This window comes from Rhagoletis zephyria, unplaced genomic scaffold (genome assembly GCF_001687245.7).
Source record: "Rhagoletis zephyria isolate East Lansing unplaced genomic scaffold, Rhagoletis_zephyria_1.1 Rzeph_scaffold_01469, whole genome shotgun sequence".
NCBI classification, from domain to species: Eukaryota; Metazoa; Arthropoda; class Insecta; order Diptera; family Tephritidae; genus Rhagoletis; species Rhagoletis zephyria.
Window position 1 is genome coordinate 27,839 of NW_016158553.1, and position 16,188 is coordinate 44,026.

Genomic DNA, 16,188 nt, shown 5'->3' on the forward strand with positions numbered 1-16,188 from the left:
CGGCAACGCTGATCACGATGTGTGTTTATGGCGAGATGTTAACTTCATGTTATTCATAGTGGACGTGATGTTAACTCCTCTGCTCTGGTCCGGGTTGTAATATTACGGCCGCCGAAGAAAAATAAATTTGTATGTGGTGCGTCTTCTGTATACTGTTTATTCTGTGGTTTGAATGAATTTGCGTTCGCTTTATTACGCTCTCGCATGTATTTGCATGTGATGCTTACGCTCTTTAAGCAGGCGCTCACTCTCTGTCCATGCTTGTATATGCAGTGTTGCCATTTTAGGCGTTTTCCGGCTAGATTTAGTTGCAATAGCAAACAGCCGGAGAAGTTTCGGTTTAGCCGGAAGCCGATTTGTTAGCCGTTTTGTAAGAAAAATTAGCCGTTTTTAGCCGATTTTGCTATTTCTTTGTTTTCTTAAAATTCAAATACATATATATGTTTCCATTTTTGACTAAGCGACCCAAAATCTGTTAGAAATGGCTACTAGCGTTATCGTGGAGGCAGGGTTATATAAAATTGGGCCGATTTCGATTATTTTTTTTTTTACACATATATTTTTTTCTAAAGAAGGCCGTAACGGGGACTTTCTTCATAAAATGTTTGTTATCAATGACTTAAATTTAAGTGTGAAGTTTTATTCGCAAACTTAGAAAATAACAAATAGTTTCACTGTTTGCTTAACAGGCGTTTGTGTTTGGATATACTGCCAAGAATAAATGTATATTCAATTCTGCCTTAATTACAAAACATCATTTTTGCCCACGTTTAAAGTTTTAAGGCAAGGTTAAAATGGATATTTTCAAGCACTATGTACACATATGGGCTTACTTAAACTAACTTTTTTTCCTTAGAACTTATTTAAACTCCAAAAACCGAAGGCCAACTTGAATTAAAAAAACCAGCACTGAAATGCATAAAAATGAAAGTAAAAGAGAACAAAAAACAGGATCTACATGTATATTTCTTGCTAGTCCGACTTTCTTCAACATACGTTTCAATTTCTTTGCCGTACTAACTGTCGCGTTACCTATATCGACTCTGGTTGAGATTGCGTTACGAGTACGTTTCAAATCATTGGAATTAACTAAACTAATTAAGTAAACAAGTCTTTACTTAAATTTTTTATTATAAATCGCCCAAGTTTGTAAATTTTAAAATTTGACGAACCTGTTTATTCAGATTATTGTCGACAAAAAATCCAACCATTAAGCCGTTTTAGCCGTGGGAATTGCGCTATTTTCAGTATTTTGGTGCATTTTTAAATAAAAAAACTTGGCGATCAGGGCTGCCAACTTGGCTCAAACCGTGCCATTTTTGGCACTATTTTACTTGAAATGGCACTGAATTTTTCAATTTTGCACAAAGTGCCAAAATGGCACTTTTGAAAAAAGCCAAATTTAAATCATTTTTGTGAAATCCTTTGCGTGTACTTCTTTTTCTCAACTAAAATTTTCTAATTTCTATAGTGTATACAACTGGTTTATCTTACTTTGACATTGGGCTTTTATTTTAATTTGTCTAATTTTAATGCTAATGGGAAGAACTAAAGAGATTGACACCTTTTTTGGCACTTTTAATTTTCTGTTTGGCACGTTTTAGCACTTTTTTATCCTCAATATGGCACTTCATAGCTATGTATGTTTGGCAGCCCTGTTGACAAATTTGATCACTAACTGACCTTCACCGAGCGCTCTTTGCTGGGTTCGGACTACAAAAATGGAAGTAAATATCAAGTATTCGTAGTACATGTGCATTTCTTATCTTTATAAAAAACAATTCATTTCTCCTCGTATCCTTGTACAAATAAGGAGCTAAAGCGGCCTTATAAGAGTCGATATCTGTAGACTGGAAAATCGACCAGCTAGTGGTTGAGATGTCATTTACACGGGTCGATTTTGGTTGAACGACAAAAATCTACTACAAAATCGACCCGTGTAAAGGCGCCTTAATACAGCGAGCAATTATCATTAAAGTTAAATAGCCTTGGTTAAAATTTATAAAGAGTTATTTCATTCTTCCTTTACCGGGACAATTGTTACATCGGTGGGCAACGACGCAATTAAAGAACTTTGACCCTAAACCACACAAAATCCTTGCGCAACCCGAGACTTGTACAAGTCAATATTGTGGAATTTACTACAGCATAAAATTGCGCAAACCTTATTTTGAAGAAACGTTGCTCAAGTAAATATGTGCAAGAAATATGAATGTGCGTTGTATATATTGATAGCTTCATCTTTAAAACGTAAAAAAAAACTAAATTCAAAAAAATATATTTTTTTCGATATTTCGTAATGTTTTTGTGTGGTTTAGGGGTCCTATAACAGTTATAAGAGTTACCCAATCAACTTATAAATATCTATATATAAATTGTGAGACTTCAAATAACAATAAAAAAATATTAGCCTTTAGACTAGTAGTACTATTCATAGTTTTCGAAAATTCATTTCTGCCAGCCGAAAGTATCAAAATACGGCATTTGGGAACGAAAAAGGATCAGATATTAAAATTTAGAAAAACAGTATTAAAAAATATACAATTGTACCAAAACGGCAACGCTGATCGTGATGGAACACGCCTTTATCCGTGTCTAGTGACGATATAGCATATTCTACGGGTAAATGCAATTTTAAAATTTTTTACAAACTAAAACTTAAAAGAAAGTTTATTTTCCATTTCTTGGGCAGCATTTTATATGATTTTTTCGTTTTTCTCGAGAGCTGGAAATAGTTCTTAAAAAAGGTCAACATAGGAGTGTGCCATCCTAATGACCTACAGTGAATAAGTTAATAATATTTTTAGAAAAATTACTGATATGCAGTTTTGTAGCCCATTCAATTATAGTGTAATTAAGTGCAAGTTTGAAGTGACTCTAAAACAGCCCCGATTTTTCAAATTCATTTATTTTTTATTGACAGTTCTGCGCATTTTATTCCATATAAATGTTTTGTCGAGCATACTTTGTATGAGAGAAAATGCGCAGCACTATCACCAAAAAAATTGTCAAAAATCACCGCTATTTTACGGACACTTGAAACTTGCACTTAATTAAATAAAATTTAAATAAAATTTACACACTTTTAAATTAAACTTTTTTTCTTTCTTATGTGATGATACGGCTTAATGTACATACATATCTCTTTCTCTGCATGATTCATTTCGTTTGTTGTTTTGTCTGTAACTACTAAACGACTGGAGTGTACTATCGCCAAAGTGAACTCAGTTGTTTTGTTTCTGTATTGTACCGAACTGTTGAAGTAATAAACGAAGCGAAATAGTAACGTACAATATATGTAGTTTATTTTCGTTCACTTGCGCTGTTCACAGTTCGTTCCGAATTGTGTCTGTAAATGTAACGTCTACATTTTGAGACATCTTTAGCATCAAACTGTGAGCACCCCTTTCTAGCAGTCGTCGCAAAATCGTCTCAAAACTTGGCTGGTGTTGCCAGACATTTCCTCTTAATTACCAATTCCTAATATTTGTTATTTCCTTTCCTTGATTTGTTTCTTTTCATCAGAAATTGAGCTCAAATTAAATCCAAATACAGAAAACGTGCCCAATAAATAAAAAAATGTGATTAGTGTTGCCATAATGCAACCTTGCTGCGAGGTTGCAAAATGTAGACGCGAAAAAAACTAACCTTTGAGTGTGACAAAATGTAGACGGCGTCGTTTTCCATTTTTGTATCGGAAACAACAACACCACAGATTTTACGGTTAGAAAACGTCTTAAAATTTAGACGTCTACATTTTCAGACACTATTTGGAACGAACTGTGAACACCCCAACTGTCTTCAATATATGCAGTTGAGTTGCAATTGAAAAATTAGAATATGCTTCCAACAGTTTTCTCGTACTCGGCACGTCTGAACTCAGTGGTTAATTTGAGTGTCACGGTTCAAACCCCAGTGAGCTCAAGAAGAAGTATTTTTAGGTGAGGTGGTGATCTCTGAAAAGGCAGCTGCATATATGTATGTAAACCACTTCAAATAATTTATGCAACTAATGCAAAATACAATTGCATGATTTTTAAAATACACATACAAAAATTTAATATATTCTAACAGCATGGTTTCATCGAAAATTCATGTGTCACAAAGCTTATAATTCATATCAAATGCACATTACCTTGGTAATTGCAAGGTAACTTCGTGTCAAACACTGCACAATTCCTCCAAATGTTTAATATTTAATGGCACAAACAAATTTATTGCTTGCAAAGGTTTAAAATATCGCTACAACATGCGAAACGTGCAATGAGAAACGTGAAAATGACAAAGTTAGAAAAAAGGCAAGCAAGATATTGCAATGCCATTCAAAGTAATCGGAATTAAGCATACTACTGCTGACTAATGATTAATAATACAAGTTTTATAATGAGCTAAATGCACTCATGTATTTTTCATAATAAAGAAATTCTAGCATAAGTTAATGCTTCAGGTGTGCAAACCTTGGCTCTTCATGCCATGTATGTATATTCTTTTCATTTCTTCTTTTTTGCACCGCAAACTTTCCTATCCAACAAGTGGCCAACGAATGGGCCTTTCTGCGATGGTTAAATATCGCGTTTTATTCAACGAGCCGGCACTCGTACACATGCAAACATGCACAGAAATTATATATTTTATTTTATTTTTCCAAATTAAGTCCTTACCTTTCAATAAATATTTTAATTTAAATCGTCAGCTAATTTTGAATGCATGCAGCGTCACTATAAGCTTATTTGATACATTGTACTTCCACCTTCAATAAATAATTCACACAAAAAGTTTAGAAGGGAAAAGAATATGCACCCGCTTTTGGGTGAGGTATAACAGTGCAGCAATCACACCTGTGCGTGACGTCGAAATTGTGTGAGGAATTTGTGTGCGTATGAATTTTACGAAATTTAATGACAAACAAAAAGACATATGTACGTAAGTATGTATGTATGTACATACATAAATTATTTGGCTCATTGAAAATGTTGAAGGAAGCATGCCGTATCCTAATGTGTTAAAATATATAAATTTGGAAATCTTGTGCGGAAGTTGATTTACCGTTTTTAAATGTGCATTTGTACATACATAAATATTTATAGATACCGATGCAAAGAAACTCGGTAAAAACATGCAAATACAAAATTTATATACATTTTATGCTGTACTCTTATTTAATGTTTATTTTTTGCATACAAAATAGTCTTTATTGTAATATAATTCTTTCTTACAGAGCCAACAACAATTGGCAAACCAATTTTGCATCTATAAATAAATCGAATGAGAATTCACCTCAGACGAGTAAAAAGCAACGTGACTGCGGTGAATCTGCACGTGATAGCTTAGCATACTCCTGCCTATTAAAGAATGAGCTTCTTGGCACCGCCATTGAGGACGTGAAGGCGGTTAGTGATGAACGCAACGAGAACACCTACACACCAGCGGCGAAAAGAAGTCTTTTCAAGTACCAATCGCCCACAAAGCAGGTGAGTTCAATGTCGTCACTAGCGTCTGGGCTGCACAGCACGAAGTTGCACTGTATTTAGCTTCAAAACATAATTAAACCTTTTCATAGAAATAAGTGTATTGTTTAAATGCATAGCGTTAAAGTAGAGTTACTTATGAATAACTGCATATTGTATTAATTAAACTTAATGCACAAACGTTTAATGCTTGTTAGGTATTCATTGCATTCATAAACTACAATTAACCAGCAAATTAACATGTGAGGGCTATTATGGCTTTATTCTGCAAGTATCTGTTTCTTGTTTAAAATGCATTTATATTTCGTTAGTCCCTTTATAGACATGGTTCACAGATAATCCGTTCTGAGTTGCTGAAATTAACAGCGAGCACCGAAGCTGAATATGTTTTGTAGTGAACCCGCATGGCGGTAAAACGCCCAAAATTGAATTTCACAAATCTTAAAAATATTCCAAATATTAGTTAAGATTATAAGCGATCCGAGTGCCATATTTCATCTAAATCCGTGGAGCCGTTTCTAAGTGAAGACATAGTCTCGCATTGGGGACGTTTTTAATTTCACCAAAATTCAAATCAACTTATATGTACCGATAAAAAAGTTCTTAATTAAAAAAAAACTTTATCGCACATCTACAGGCTAAGATCTTTGACGAGACCTCTAATTTTTTAAATTCGAAGAAAAAACGGCGCAGATCGAATGACCACGAAAAAAATATGCCTTTTCGTATAATATAAGTACATACTTACATATATACCTAGTTAGATCGATATGACATGTCGGAAACCTGCCCAGGCTAATAAAAGGTGTTTTAAACTAAAGCTTTCATAAATCTCATTCGATTAATATTTCATTAAAGTTGTTGATAAGTTAACTAAATTCGACTTGCCAAACAGGTGAAATCCTTTTCAAAAGCATTTTCAAACCACAATTTTCTTAAATCTCTTTTGTCTGACATTGTTATACACATGTATTTCAATAAACTGATGAACTAAGTGGAATTTTACTGTTTAAACACGTGGCCATCCTCCTAAATAAAGGTCAAGAAATAAGAGTTTTCAAACCAATTTAGATTGATGCCCATATTTTAATAAATTCATGCAACTTATTGAATAATTTGAATGTAACTTTTTAAGCACGTGGAAACCCTATTCAAATATTCCAAATGTTCAAACTAAAGATTTCTTAACACTCTTTCTTTTGACTCCCGTATTTTGATATTACAAATAGTTTTTGTATTAGTTAATTAAATTAGACCTTTCAAATAGGTGGCAGCCCTCTTCAAAAGTATTTTCAAGCTAAAACGTTGGTAACTCTCCTTCGTTGGATATTGCGATAAATATTTTAATTAACTGATGAATTAAGTGGAATTTTATTTTTTAAACATGCGGCAACCCCTTTAAATATAATTCAGAAATAAGGATTTTTCAAACCCTCTTCCAATACCTCAAAAATATTTTTAGTGTTCAAACTAAATATTACTTAAAACTTTCGCGCTTAACATCCATATTTTTTCAAATTACTACCTTCTGAAAACCCTTTCGTTTGGCAACCATTCGGTGATACGTACTTCTCTTACCGAATTCGCTTAACTCAAATTGAATTTGATTTTAATTGAATTTGATTAAGAAACAAAGTTTTTCAAACCCATTTCGATTGATACCCATTTTGTAATAAGTGATTTATTTTTAAAATAATTTGAATATAATTTTTAAATGGTGGCAACTCCTTTTAGAAAAGTAAGAAGTTATAGTACATTGCAGTCCAAGCCTTTTAATATGAAAGATCATTTTGGAAAATCGAACGAACGGTGCGGGTATGATGGCATTGATTATTAAATACTTTGAATTTAATTGTTAAAATAAAACCAGTTTGCGCATCTACAGGCCAATCGCTTTAATTTGACACCCCATTTTTAATTCAGCAAATTTTCATCAAAATTTTCAACTTTTTAATCAGATTTTAGAATTTTTTTGAGTATGCAGCTTTGCAGCCGAATGTAGAATGCAAGTTCGGAGTTAGTCAAAAATCGCGTTGGGTTTTGAGAATTTTTTTTTGTTGAAGGTGTTTTGCATTTTTTCCATATAAAGTATTTTCGAAAAAAATGCGTGAAAAAAATTCCAAAACTCAACAGTAATTCCTATTTACTTAAAACTTGCTCTTTATAATAAAATTGATTGGACTACAAATCTGCAAACTCAAAAAATTGTAAAAAAGTTGAAAATTTTCATGAAAATTTGCTGAATTTTTGCGAGTTTTGCACATAATTTAGGAACTATATTTTTATATTTTTTGTTGTAGAATGAACCATATTTTTATACGAAATTAGCGGAAAAATATTCGAATGAAAATTGTTGCATATATTGTGAAAAATTTGCTGTGCCAATACTTTGTTCCGGCAGTGTACATATTAATAATAGCCGTCATCGATTCGCCACTTCTCGCTCGCTATGTTTGAGTTCCGGTCGTTAAAGAAGAATTTTGCATGTGAAAGCAACAACAAAGTTAGCTAGCACGGATAGACGATATCGAGTTTGGTTGTACCTCATTGAGTTCGTTCGTTTCGCCACTCGCTAACTGTTGGCGAATCGATGACGGCTAATGACAAAAAGACAATTTCAAATTTAAATTAGCTTAAAAATTATTACCGGCTTCAGTTGTCATGGAAACACCATTTTTCACATCCTCAAAGGGATTCAGTAGCGCATTTCAAGGTCATTGAGCACCCTGCACTGGTTAAGGCCCGTATGCAGCTCTAAAGAAAACGGACAAGACAAAATTTCCATTATTTCCTGTGTGTGTCCAAGGAATTTTGACACCTGAGCCTGTTGCCTCACTCTTTCCTCAAGAAATAATGGAACGGGCATATATTTCTTTGTAAACCTGTGTTGCTTTGTGCTCTTTTTCACAAAAAACTTTAGAAACCCGCAGTAGAAACCGTAGCAAATTTCTTAAGAACTGCGTAGTGCCTTAAGGAAATTTGACTCGAGAAAATTTCTTACCTATTTCTTGTACGTCATTTTATATGGAGTTTTTGCTTTTCTTGAGAGCTGCATACTGGCTTTTACAGTAGAAAATTGAAAGTTCATGTAGATATTACAAATACCAAAAGGAAAAAAACTAAGGGGGCGCCCCGTCTTCTACGATGACATTTTTTGCCCCTAAAAAAATTTAGACCACTCGAATACATACATAAATATGGGTGTTTTCTGGGTTACGGGCGTTCCGTTTGGATACACTTTTCTTCATAAAAACTATAGTAGGCTCTCAATGAACACAAATTTTTTGTCATGAATAGTCATCAACAATACCAATCTAAAAAAATATAAATACTTTCCACAAATGTTATATGGTAAGTGTATAGCGATTAAAAGAACCCTTTCGGACGTTCCCAAAATGGAACTCGTGTCGAAGATGGCTGATGAATTTTACAAAAAAAGTACGAGTGTAGTGTATGTGAGTATGAATTAGAGTCCGACCGATTAATCGGCATCGGCTAGTATCGGCACAAAATTGAGCATCGGCATCACCATCGGCACCGGCCTTTTTTCGCCGATTCTTTGGAATTTCTTTTCATATGTTCAGGTGAAGCGACAGACAACAGCCGACATCAAAAACCATTTACAGGCAGCCCACAAAAATGAATTTTTTTGGATGAAGGTGCTTCAGGTTTTTCCATACAAAAGTATGTTCGACAATTCTGCCAGCAAAAAAAATTTACAAAAGTTTACGGGATTTTATAGCAGCTTGAAACTTGCACTTCATTATACTTGAATTAAATGGTTTACAAAACCGCATACCAAAATTCTGATTATATCGTTTGAAATTTTGGTGAAAATAAGAAGAATTTTTCTAATTTTTATACAAAGTTGAAATCGGAATTTATATGGTGCTTTTATTTGTATACCAACTAGACATTTATAAAAAAATAATAAACATTAAATAAACAAAAGAAAAATGCCAAAAGCGGTCAAAATATCGCATTTTTTTATTTAGTGGACCACTATGTGTATGTACATACATACCTTGCATATAAGTTCTTATGCATTGATTGCAAAAGAGTGTATTTTAGTAACGAAATGAAATTTTATGTTCCTAAATATTTCTTGCTTAGCACCATATAAAAAAGTGTTTTATGTAATGCATCACTCCCCATACAAAAAAATTCAGTACTATTTTTCCATCTGAATTATAAAATCTATTATATTTTAAGGCGTCGACCAAAATATTTCGGAAAAATATTAAGATTTAAGTGAGCTGAACCGATTTGAAAATACATCCAAAAATGGAGTTTTTTATGAATAAAAATAGTTTCTTAAAGATTTTTTTTTTGAAAAAACTCTCAAATGACAAAACGGTTCAAGCTAAAAAATTTGCATAAATATATTTAAAAAAAATGAAAAAAAATTTTAACGGAATCGTAATGATGAGATTTTTGATGCTGTTTTTGGAAAGGTATTTTCGCACCCTTTCTATTTATTTGATAATAAACTCATTCAAAGGATGAAAGAGAAAGGTAGGATGAACGAACGTCATTCAAAGTTGGATTAAGATGTGTTGGTGTTTGAAAAAAAAAAAATGGGTCCCGAATGACTTTTTTTCGCACAGAAATAAAAACAGTGTGAAAATACGTTTCTACTGAGGTCCAGTTATTCAAGTTTTTCGTAAATCAATCATTGAGAAAAGTAAAAACACAGCATCAAAATTCTCATTCTTACGATTCCGTTGAAAAGATTTTTAAATATTTGTATGCAGATTTTTTAAGCTTAATCTGTTTTGTCATGTGAGGGGACTTTTTTCAAAAAGTTCTTTAAGAAACTATTTTTATTCATAAAAAACTCCATTTTTGGAGGTACATATTTTCGAATCGGTCCAGCTCACTTAAATCTTAATATTTTTCCGAAATGTTTTGGTGGACGTCTTAAAATATAATTGATTTGGTAATCCTGGCGGAAAAACCGCAACTTTGTTTGGTGATGCAGTCTAATGTAATGTATATAAATGTGATATATGCACATATATTTTTACACATACATATGTACATACATGGGTATGTAAAGTTGCCAATGAATTCAGTTATTTTTTCTTTTGTTTTAACTTCGTTAAATTAACTGATTTTATGATTAATACATTTATTTATAATTTTTTATTTAATCGGCATCGGCTCGGCATCGGTATCGGTACCGGAACAAAAATTGGAATCGGTCAGACTCTAGTATGAATGGTTGTTAGAATAATAAGCAGCCATAACCATTGCGTCAAACTTAAACATCATAACGATGTTCAATAGCTGTCCAAAACTGCAAAATTGTTCGGACGTTCGCGTTCGGACGTTCAGATTTTTATCAATGAGATCAATTTTTTTGTTTAAGAATTTAAACACACTCGTTTTTTAATGCAAATATGAGGATGTATTGTAAATAATACAAAGCACTTAAGGCCTGAGTAGCTAGTGGGTGACATAAGGTGACAGGTCTTGTTATCGACGGAAATAAGGTCAGTTGACACTATTTCGCATACTGGTGCGAAATAAAGTCAATTGACATTATTACCTTTCCAAAAGCAATTAAAGTCAACAAAAATTAGGCGCGAGCGGGGCAGGGTGCGACGCGGTGTGGCGCGCGGACCCAAATTTAATGTTTGAAAGAGCAATAAGGCCAATGTATTTTATTTCGCTTTTGAAAAGGTAATAATGTCAATTGACTTTATTTCGCACCAGTATGCGAAATAGTGTCAATTGACCTTTTTTCCGTTGATCTGATCGCCTAAAATTTTGTTTTGCTAATGTCAAAATCCTTGAATTCCTTTGTAAACAGCTGATATGCTTCGTTTACCGTCAAAACCATGTATCGCTTTGGTATACCATAGGCAATTCTTGCTGACTTAACAATGTATTCAACTATTTGCTTTAATTTTAATTTTAATTATAATAAAAAATCCAAGCCAGCAATGAAAGTGAATTAAACCATATTAAAAAGTTAATTCTTTAATATAATCTCTACCTTTCACACTATTTACGTAATAACAAATCCCTTTTTCTTATAATTTGCAACTTTAAATCGTTGACAACACTGTTTGCATCAGACGAGTGAGCGACTAATTCTCTTCATTCTCTCATGGTTTTGCAAAATTGAAGTATATGATTGTGTGAGTTTTGGCCACCTCTGTCATATAAGCAGAAGCAAAGTATATTCAACAAGGTAGAAGTGACAATTCAGTCGAGCTCTCTCATAGCTGACTGTAATGTCAAAAAATATAAACAAAGAAATTAACCCTCTGTTATGCATTTACCATATTTGATAAAACTCAACGGCCCGTAGCTATAGTCAAAATAAAGTCGACTCCTAAAGTTAAAAGCAGCTTTTTGACATAACTTTCAATGGGATATCTGTCAAAAAAAGCGGCTTTTAACTTTAGAATCGACTTTATTTTGACATAACTGCGGGCTAATATCTTTGAAATGGAAGTTTTTGTAGATATGAAAATTTTTAAAATCTCATTAGAATCAGCTTCCTTTGTTTTAATGTAAATGTGGAAATGCATACTTACACAAAATTACACACTAAGTGAAACACACTCGTTTATAAATTTTGGAATTTTCTTGCTTTTACTAGACCAATGTTTTTAAGCATTTATTTATTTTTATTCAAATACTTAATTCTAAAGTATATTACACATCTAAAAAAAGGTTTGATTATTCTAAATTTACATCAGAACTTAACTTCAATAATTCAGCTATTAATTTTTGCAATTCGAAATTTGCTTTCCATTAAATTTATTAAAAGTTAATTTCAGTTTCTTTATGTCAATAAGGAATTCCGGTTTAGGTTTTGTTAGACCACCATTTGAAATTTGGTCTATCCATGTATATGAGTGGAAGATTTTCTCTTCATATTCGGTATAATAATTCCTGCACCTGGGACCAAACGCGTCCGCTTAGAAATACCCGGCTGCGATGGGCAGCAAATAAAGTAAATAACGCACAAGTTTGTTGTCCAGGCTCTTGTCAAACACAACATACCTCCCGTAATTCCTCTTCATTTTATTATGTATTTAAAATCAGTCGCACAGTTCACAATTGAAAATTTATATTAAACAAATTAAAATTTTGAACAGTATAGGGTTAAGAGTTAAAATTTTAGTCGCAGTTCAAAAGAGAGAAATGTCGAAATCACCTCTACCTTGTTATGCTTTGAGCAGAAGTATGTTCTATATACATATGTACAGTATTGGACATATCTATAGCACCCCCCTTTCAAAGCGATATTGTTTGCCACTTATGTTTAATTATTTGTTTTTAAGAGTTTTCAATTAAAATACAGTTCATTCTCTAACAAAACCCATATAAACCAATGTTTTAAACTTTTTAAAAGACCGCAAAAAAATGCAACAAACTTTCCATTACATTTCAAACTTTTTTCTCAGAAGCTCTAGAATTTTTTTGAGTACACAGTTTTATAGCGCATTCAATTTTGTCCAATAATGTGGAAGTTTCAAGTCGCTAATGATTGCCGTTAATTTTTTAGAATTTTTTTTGTCTCATTTGCTTCCATATAACGACTAAACACAATTTATTTTTATATGGCAGAAACCCGTAACATCCTCGGCGAAAAAAATTCCTGTCTGAATAAAATTTTGCAATAGATATTAAAATAATTCAACGATATTAATAGAAAGGTGCACACACATGCACTTACATATGTATGTACATACAAACGAGCACCAATTAATTTTATTTAAAGAAATGGCGTGTCGTTTATTTCCGCTGTAGCAAACGTAGTACATAGGGCGACATCTAGATGTCATCTACCTCGCCCTATTCAGTACAGATGTCGCCCTATGCACTATGCTTTTTTATAGAAACTTTTCAAAGCAAAGGTTTTATGGTGTCGGACACACAACATTGAAAGTTTCTGGATCCACAACATTGAAAGTTTCTGGACACACAACATTGCAAGTTGATAAAAGCGTTGTAATAAATGGAAAAACCTTGTAGCCTATTCAATTTTAGTATAATAAAATGCAAGCTAGAACTAGATAGTGATATATTTCAATCGATATCATTATCTTAGTTATATTTACAAATATCATTATAGATGTTATCCAGATTGATACAATTACGCAAGTGTTAAGGGCACTTCAATGTAGGCAAAATAAATAAATTCTCATTTTTGTTGTTGGTATTTCCGACAGGGTAGGAGTGTGATGTAATGTGGAACGATTTTCCGTCATCCCTTGTCAAATTTGGTTTGGAGACAAACCGGTTTCGGCGTTGTGCCATACATAAATTTTACCTTTAAGAATCTTAAAATGTTTCTAATCAAAAACAGAGAATTTCGAGTTAACTAGTTTAGTACCAGGAAGGCCTAGAGCTAATTTTCAGAAGGTAATACATGTAAAACTCCCAACTTAAGATAGGTTTCCTATTATTCAAGGTGAGAGTTTACGATAGTGTTGATTGATTCCCGTTTTATAACTTGTTTATAATATACTATATTATAATCGTCAGTCTGGTTCAGCGGATGGTATATTCCCATTCCCAAGACAATCGGTTCTACATGTTAGAATTTATCGCGACAAAGGTCTGTTGTTGCAGCGATGCATCGCGATGGGGTGAACCCCATTAAGTGTGAATTTTTCATTCATTTTGGTCAATTTTACTTGTAATCCAAAGTTCTTCGAACTTATTTTGACTTATTTATCCAGCTTTTTCTTAATTTTCAAATTGCCATCTTTCGAATAACTCGAAAACCGGTTTTCTAAAAAAGGCGAATATTCTAACACGCTAGTAGTCTGCCTGCATGTTGTAGCAAGATGAAACGTGCGCAAAGGTACTTCAGGCTGGTTGCAATGCAACTGAACCACTACGCAGTTTGGGCACGATAGAATCTCTAATGCCATTCTATCAAACACATTTTTCACGAGAATACCAGAGTGAAACGAATAGGAACATTGCATTGATCTAGATTCAATGTCAACTGGCTATCTTTAAAATGACGCCAGCAAAGAATGTGTAAAGCCAAGAAATATTCGTGTGATTAATAAATCTAGAAGAAATTTATCTAAAAAAACCTCTTTGTGTGTGCCTTCATAATTTTGGTACACGATTAAAAAAAAATTGGAACTCTATACAAATATTTAGTACAGCTTATGTTCCGTAAGTCTTACAACAAAAACAACGTAAAAATAGATTAATCAAGATAAATTACAAATTGTATTTTTTTTTTCAAGCGTTAGGAAAAAAAGTCATAACGTTTACTTTATTTGTCAAAATTTGAATACAAAAGCTAGTTTTGGTTACTCTTGCCAGTCGCATAAAATTTTTGTTCAGAAAGCTATAGGATTACCGATTGTAAGGAAATTGAAAATCGGAACGTCCGAACGCTTCAAATAATTTTTGTTCAATTTGTTTCTAGGTATGTTGATAAAAACATAGTAAGGCAAAACCGTCTTAATTCCTATATTTTTATCATGGTATGTATATATATATTAGAGTGGTTCAAAAAACATTATTTTTAGAAATTCATAAACGCTACATCAAAATATTGTTATTTGTGATAAAAAAAAGAGGTACGTATTTTTTTTATTTTGAAAAAAAAAGTTTTTTTGAAGGTCGCGCTGGTCGGTTTTTTATAAAAACCTTGATGTTCTAAATTTTTTTCTATTTTTGTGACATTTAAAAATGCAGCGGAAAATTTGGTTTTTAAATGTAATTACTCTGGTATTATTGGTTCCGAGTTTTAAACAAATCTCATAAAATCAGATTCGTAATCAGCAACTCCAGAATCCCGCTGGTAACGAGTTTCAACGGTTGACAATGCTTAAAACGTTCAGTATAAACTTTTTAATTTTATTAATTTTTTAAGAATTTGATCGCCATATTGGATACGCCATTTTCAATAAAAAAAAATTTACTTCAGATTCGTAATCATCGACCAAAAAAACTCCCTAGTGCCGGGTTTCGAAAAAATCCAATAATTTAAAAAAAAATTATCGCCATTTTGGATCCGCCATTTCGGAATTTTTAAAAATTGACATTGGTAACAAGTTCCATTCCATGACAATGCGTAAACCGTTCAGTATCAACGTTTTAATGTTAGTAGTCTCTTTTCGAAAGCATATTTTCGGGAACTAGGCCCATTCTAACTGTCCAAGACAGGTACGTAATTAAGGGAATATTCCCCAATAATACCAGAGTAATTACATGTAAAAACCACATTTTTAGCAGAATTTTAACATGTCAAGAAAATAGAAAATTTGAGAACATCAGCGTTTTTACAAAAAACCGACCAGCGCTACCTCTAACCAAAACTTTTTTTTCAAAGTAAAAAAAAATAAGAGTCTCTTTTTATCGCAGATAACAATAATTTGAGGCAGCGTTTATGAATTTCAAAAAAAAAAAGAAAATTTAACCACTCTAATATACAGTAATACAATAGCACCCCCATTTCAAAGTGATATTGTTTGCCACTCATGTTTATTTATTTATTTTTAAGAATTTTCAATTAAAATACAGTTAATTCTCTCACAAAACTCACATAAACTCAAGTTTAAAACTTTTTAAAAGACCGCAAAAAAGTGCAACAAATTTTCACCCAAATTTCAAACTTTTTTCTCAGAAGCGGTAGAATTTTTTTGAATAAACAGTTTTATAGCCCATTCAATTTTAGTCTAATAATGTGCAAGTTTCAAGTGGCTAAAAATTACCGTTGATTTTTTAG

At 32.5% G+C, this 16,188-nt stretch overlaps 1 protein-coding gene across 1 annotated transcript in view; it reads left to right on the forward strand.

Moving 5' to 3' along the window:
- The window catches only part of fzr (fizzy and cell division cycle 20 related), a 98,719-nt gene that overhangs the window by 23,424 nt on the left and 59,107 nt on the right, over positions 1-16,188 (forward strand). The window contains exon 3 of the mRNA XM_017617702.1: positions 5,219-5,471. Coding sequence (XP_017473191.1) covers positions 5,219-5,471 — 253 coding nt within the window. The remainder of the gene's footprint in view (positions 1-5,218; positions 5,472-16,188) is intronic.